Source organism: Perkinsus marinus (assembly GCF_000006405.1).
Source record: "Perkinsus marinus ATCC 50983 genomic scaffold scf_1104296943978, whole genome shotgun sequence".
Classification (NCBI taxonomy): domain Eukaryota; phylum Perkinsozoa; order Perkinsida; family Perkinsidae; genus Perkinsus; species Perkinsus marinus.
This window is the reverse complement of record NW_003211622.1, coordinates 140,074-145,874: the sequence shown is the minus strand read 5'-3', so window position 1 is coordinate 145,874 and position 5,801 is coordinate 140,074. Positions and strand designations below refer to the sequence as shown.

At 40.9% G+C, this 5,801-nt stretch overlaps 4 protein-coding genes across 4 annotated transcripts in view; 3 read left to right on the top strand and 1 right to left on the bottom strand.

Moving 5' to 3' along the window:
* The window catches only part of Pmar_PMAR025373 (hypothetical protein), a gene marked incomplete at both ends in the record, with an annotated part of 822 nt that extends 406 nt beyond the window's left edge, over positions 1 to 416 (bottom strand). Inside the window, 2 exons of the mRNA XM_002780898.1 lie at positions 156 to 190; positions 310 to 416. Coding sequence (XP_002780944.1) covers positions 156 to 190; positions 310 to 416 — 142 coding nt within the window. The remainder of the gene's footprint in view (positions 1 to 155; positions 191 to 309) is intronic.
* Positions 417 to 1,357: 941 nt separating this feature from the next.
* Positions 1,358 to 3,347, top strand: Pmar_PMAR025372 (vacuolar ATP synthase subunit A, putative; the record flags this gene model as incomplete). The annotated part of the gene is made up of 3 exons (XM_002780897.1): positions 1,358 to 1,405; positions 1,451 to 1,576; positions 1,635 to 3,347. 3 exons carry the CDS (start codon positions 1,358 to 1,360, stop codon positions 3,345 to 3,347), a joined length of 1,887 nt encoding a protein of 628 aa, XP_002780943.1.
* A 51-nt stretch (positions 3,348 to 3,398) lies between these two features.
* On the top strand, positions 3,399 to 4,227 carry Pmar_PMAR025371 (hypothetical protein; the record flags this gene model as incomplete). Its single annotated transcript, XM_002780896.1, has 4 exons — positions 3,399 to 3,414; positions 3,908 to 3,968; positions 4,008 to 4,085; positions 4,125 to 4,227. The coding sequence occupies 4 exons, from the start codon at positions 3,399 to 3,401 to the stop codon at positions 4,225 to 4,227; spliced, it is 258 nt and encodes an 85-aa protein (XP_002780942.1).
* Positions 4,228 to 4,826: 599 nt separating this feature from the next.
* Pmar_PMAR025370 (vacuolar ATP synthase subunit A, putative) overlaps positions 4,827 to 5,801 on the top strand; it is a gene marked incomplete at both ends in the record, with an annotated part of 1,905 nt that continues 930 nt past the window's right edge. The window contains 3 exons of the mRNA XM_002780895.1: positions 4,827 to 4,868; positions 4,973 to 5,098; positions 5,157 to 5,585. Coding sequence (XP_002780941.1) covers positions 4,827 to 4,868; positions 4,973 to 5,098; positions 5,157 to 5,585 — 597 coding nt within the window. The remainder of the gene's footprint in view (positions 4,869 to 4,972; positions 5,099 to 5,156; positions 5,586 to 5,801) is intronic.

The following is a 5,801-nucleotide window of genomic DNA, read 5'->3' as shown; positions in this document are numbered from 1 at the left end:
ATTACTACTACTACTACTACTACTACTACTACCAATAGTAGTAGTAGGGTCTTACTTTAGATAAGATGAAGGTGAATAATGATGATAGGGTTAGATGAGGTAACTTGTTGGCAATACTCCCTTCTACTATATAATCCTGAACATAATCACATTACTATTCTTAACATCATCATCATCATCATCATCATACCTGTACTAGCATATATTTAACATACCACACACTGTTATTCCTCTCTAATATAGCGTATATTGGAGGAACAGATGAAGACTAAAGAATAGTAGTATGATGATGATGATGAAGTGATATACATGTATACTATCTGTATAGCACATAGATCATCCTCATGTTCCTTTTCATCATGTTTAGAGCCATCATCATCACCACTACTAGCCATGGCCTCCCCTATGAGTATCATCTGACGTAAGTCTGCTAGAGCAGGTTTACGTGATACTAGGTATCTATCAGGTAGTATACCACCACTACAGCATGATGATGATCCACCTTATTATTATTACTACCTGTTGATGACTGTTGCTAAGGTCTCACAATCATGCACAAGTGTGGTGAAGTGTGTTAACTCTGTTGTAGGTATATTATTAGTATATGTTTCATATTCATCACCAGTAGTATCATCTATACATTTAATACCATTAAGTAGGTATTCCTTAGCAGATAGTTGGAAAGTATAATACAAGGTGCATGGACCATATCCATCATTATTATAAAATCGTACCTACATAAGATCATAATATTCATCATCATCATCAACAACAGCATATTCAGTTTATATTACCTCGCATATATCATCATTAGATATACCACGATCTTCATGAGCAATCATCACACTAAGAAGGATACTGACTATTCATTGAATAGATATTCATCCTACTAAGGAGAGCTCTTCGTGTTGTTATCAAGATTATAAGTATTGTTAGATAGCCCCAGTATAACCTCTTCTAATGCTAGTCGTTTAGCTTCATCAATCGATACATGTGCCGTATTAGTAGCATGCTTTCTTCTTCTATCCTTATCACATCCCTAAAGATCTCTATACCCCAACCCTTACATTAGAATACTACCTCTAATAAAACTACCAATCCTATCCATAACCCTATCCATAATAATAAAGGTACTGTCATCAAAGAGGCCTTAATAAACTATCACCAACCACCCACTCTGCTACGACCACACTGCACTTCACCACCACCATCACAACAACCAGCCGCAGCCAAATATTTTAGGGCGAGCGAGATCTACAAATAAGTTAAGAGTGCTAAGCACACCTAAGCTGAGCTTCTTCTCTCGTTCTTGTTGATATAGTTGTTATTGCAGTTCATAACTCCTTCTACTATCATTATGGTTAAGGCTCAACAGGAAGAGGCTTCTATCGGACGTATTCATAAGGTAAGTAGTAGTACTCTTGTTATTGTGAGTAGTATGAATCTTTAGGTCGCCGGTCCTTTGGTCGTGGCTGATAACATGTCCGGTTCTAAGATGTACGAAGTGGTTCGTGTTGGTTGGGAGAATCTTGTCGGAGAGATTATCAAGATTGAGGGAGATACTGCCTCAATTCAGGTAATTACAACTACCACTAATAATAACAAGATTATTATTATAAGCTTATCATTATTAGGTTTATGAAGATACTGCTGGTTTAACTGTTGGTGATCCGGTTATCAAGACTGGTAAACCTCTTGCTCTTGAGCTAGGACCTGGTATTCTTAATAACATCTTTGATGGTATTCAACGTCCTCTAGAGCGTATTCGTGATTTATCCAAATCATTGTTCATTCCTCGTGGTGTCGATGTTGCTGCTCTTGATGGCGATAAACTCTATGAGTTTAAACCAGCTGCTAACGTACGTGTTGGTGATATCGTAACTGGTGGTGATATTATTGGTTTTGTTATTGAGAATGGTTTATTCAGTAACCATAAGGTTATGGTACCTCCTGGAAATCAAGGACGTGTACAATGGATTGCCCCTAATGGTAATTACTCTGTTCATACTTGTTTAATGGAGATTGAGTCCAACAGTAGCAGCCTTGGAGGAAGTGATGTCGATGTAAGTAGTAGTAGTACTACTAAGCTATCTATGGCACATTCATGGCCTGTAAGACATGCTCGTCCATGTGTTGAGAAGCTCCCTGGTATTGCTCCTATGCTTACTTGTCAACGTGTTATTGATGCTTTATTCCCTACTACTCTTGGTGGTACTTGTGCTGTACCTGGTGCCTTTGGTTGTGGTAAGACAGTTATTTCTCAATCTTTGGCTAAATATTCCAATAGTGATGTTGTTGTTTATGTTGGTTGTGGTGAACGTGGTAATGAAATGGCTGAAGTCTTAACTGAATTCCCTCAACTTACTACTCTTATTAATGGTAAAGAGGAACAGATTATGCAACGTACTACCTTGGTTGCTAATACCTCTAATATGCCTGTTGCTGCTCGTGAGGCATCTGTCTATACTGGTGTCACCACTGCTGAGTATTTCCGTGATATGGGACTTAATGTTAGTATGATGGCTGATTCTACTTCTCGTTGGGCTGAGGCTTTACGTGAAATATCTGGTCGTTTGGCTGAGATGCCTGCTGATTCTGGTTATCCTGCTTATCTCGGTGCTCGTCTTGCTTCCTTCTATGAGCGTGCTGGACGTGTTAAGTGTATGGGTTCTCCTGATCGTGAGGGTGCGGTAACTATTGTTGGTGCTGTATCTCCTCCTGGTGGTGATTTCACTGATCCTGTTACCTCAGCAACTCTATCTATTGTACAAGTATTCTGGGGTCTTGATAAGAAGTTGGCTCAGAGGAAGCATTTCCCTTCCATTAACTGGAATATCTCTTTCTCAAAGTATACTCGTGCCTTGGAGCCCTTCTTCAACAAGTATGATAATGAGTATTCATCTTTACAACAAAAGGTTAAAGAGATTCTTCAGACTGAAGATGATCTACAAGAAATTGTACAATTGGTTGGTCGTGATTCACTATCTGAAGATCAGAAGTGTACTTTAGAGGTTGCTCGTATTATTCGTGAAGATTTCCTTCAACAGAATGGTTTCAGTGATTATGATTATATGTGCCCTCTAGCTAAGACTATTGGTATGATGAAATGTATCTGTCATTTCTATGATGCTGCTCAGAAATGTTTGTCTGAGAATCATGGTGATAAGGTTATTGGATGGTCACAGATATCTACTGCTTGCAAGGATGTTATCGTCGCTATTACCAATATGAAGTTCGAGATGCCTCAACATAGTGAAGAGGATTTCGCTAACTTCTTTGCTAATCTTGTTAACCAGATTGATACTGCCTTCCAGAATCTTCTAGATGAGACTAACAATACCAACTAATAATAACTACTGCCACAACTGTTGAACCTTACTCATGGTTCTAGTTTCAGTATGACCATTCAGCTAGGTGATTTTTTCCATTGTTTCACCACAACCCTACTGTTGACTGTTGTTGTACGTACTGATGGTACGGGAACTGCTGTGTATCACAGGAGTAGACTGTCAGCATAGTGTCACTTTTTCCAAGGCAGTATTGTCGGTAACGATATTCGATTGAACGAGTGGTCATTGATGACTGAAGTTGGATATAGTGCTGTCATAACTGCTATTAGTGAATATTCCTTTATGTGACCCTGTTGTAAGAGGTGGATAGTACTCGGATTGTGGTTTCTGATACTGTTGTTGTATGGTGGTGGATGATGATGATATCACGGTGTATAATGGCTGCTACTCAGTGTTGTAATCATCATCACCTATTACTACTATAGTAGTATCATTCTTCACCCTACTGCTCTCCTCAAGGTATTATCATATCTTCTACTACATTTTCTTCTTCAATAACTACTACTGTGTTCATGAGGGTTCAATAATACAATGGGGCAGGTATGCCAGGGTTACAGGCGTCACTGTTGCCTGGGGCAGGTATGCCAGGGTTACAGGCGTCACCGTTGCCTGGGGCAGGTATGCCAGGGTTACAGGCGTCACCGTTGCCTGGGGCAGGTATGCCAGGGTTACAGGCGTCACTGTTGTCTGGGGCAGGTATGCCAGGGTTACAAGCGTCGCTGTTGCCTGGGGCAGGTATGCCAGGGTTACAGGCGTCACCGTTGCCTGGGGCAGGTATGCCAGGGTCACAGGCGTCACTGTTGCCTGGGGCAAGTATGCCAGGGTTACAGGCGTCCTGTTGGCGTCCTCTGAAGGCGAGGGAAGTCTTGTGGATTAGAGTGAGCATTTTGTCCTGTCATGACGATTGTAGGCGTCACTCTCGTTGTGGCATATCTGCCCCAGATCTCATTAGCAGTCAAGTTGATCCCCACAATCCATTGAAAATGAAGCTGCTTGGATCGTGTTGACGACGGAGTTGCTCTTCCTACTGCGAGCGCCCACGAGATTTATGACGCTAAGACATATCTTGGGGCTATGGCATAGGTGCCCCGGTATAATGCTTAGCTACTACTACTATAACTGTCCTATCACGTCCATAATAATAATGACCTTGACAAGTACTACATCCATCTTGATGATATATCTAAGCATATTCAATCCTCTTCATAACTATACTCTATATGATACTTAAATGAGAAGGACGAGGAGGATGTATATATCCTAATAGGTATGTAACAATATCAGTACTCAGAAAAGGGGACAGTCTTTGTGTCCTGAGCTGCGCCCTTGGGGGGTTAGGCTGATGATGGTGTGCCCTAAGCTTAGAGTTCTTATGTCTCCGTCGCTCGTTTGGTTTTGGGATAATATCAGTAATTGTGGCCATCATCACCCGGTGTTAGTTCTTAGTGTTGAAGTCACTACTTTTTTATCATGGTAATGGCCAAGTCTTCCGAAGCATCTATCGGGCGTATTCATAAGGTGAGCGAATGACGCCGACTAACGTTTATTCGTATTGAGCCTCTAGAGAGCCTCTTACCACAGGGAATGCATGAAGAGTGGTTATTTATGCTTCCCATTGGTAGGTCGCCGGTCCTTTGGTCGTGGCTGATAACATGTCCGGTTCTAAGATGTACGAAGTGGTTCGTGTTGGTTGGGAGAATCTTGTCGGAGAGATTATCAAGATTGAGGGAGATACTGCCTCAATTCAGGTAATTACAACTACTACTAATAATAACAAGATTATTATTATAAGCTTATCATTATTAGGTTTATGAAGATACTGCTGGTTTAACTGTTGGTGATCCGGTTATCAAGACTGGTAAACCTCTTGCTCTTGAGCTAGGACCTGGTATTCTTAATAACATCTTTGATGGTATTCAACGTCCTCTAGAGCGTATTCGTGATTTATCCAAATCATTGTTCATTCCTCGTGGTGTCGATGTTGCTGCTCTTGATGGCGATAAACTCTATGAGTTTAAACCAGCTGCTAACGTACGTGTTGGTGATATCGTAACTGGTGGTGATATTATTGGTTTTGTTATTGAGAATGGTTTATTCAGTAACCATAAGGTTATGGTACCTCCTGGAAATCAAGGACGTGTACAATGGATTGCCCCTAATGGTAATTACTCTGTTCATACTTGTTTAATGGAGATTGAGTCCAACAGTAGCAGCCTTGGAGGAAGTGATGTCGATGTAAGTAGTAGTACTACTACTAAGCTATCTATGGCACATTCATGGCCTGTAAGACATGCTCGTCCATGTGTTGAGAAGCTCCCTGGTATTGCTCCTATGCTTACTTGTCAACGTGTTATTGATGCTTTATTCCCTACTACTCTTGGTGGTACTTGTGCTGTACCTGGTGCCTTTGGTTGTGGTAAGACAGTTATTTCTCAATCTTTGGCTAAATAT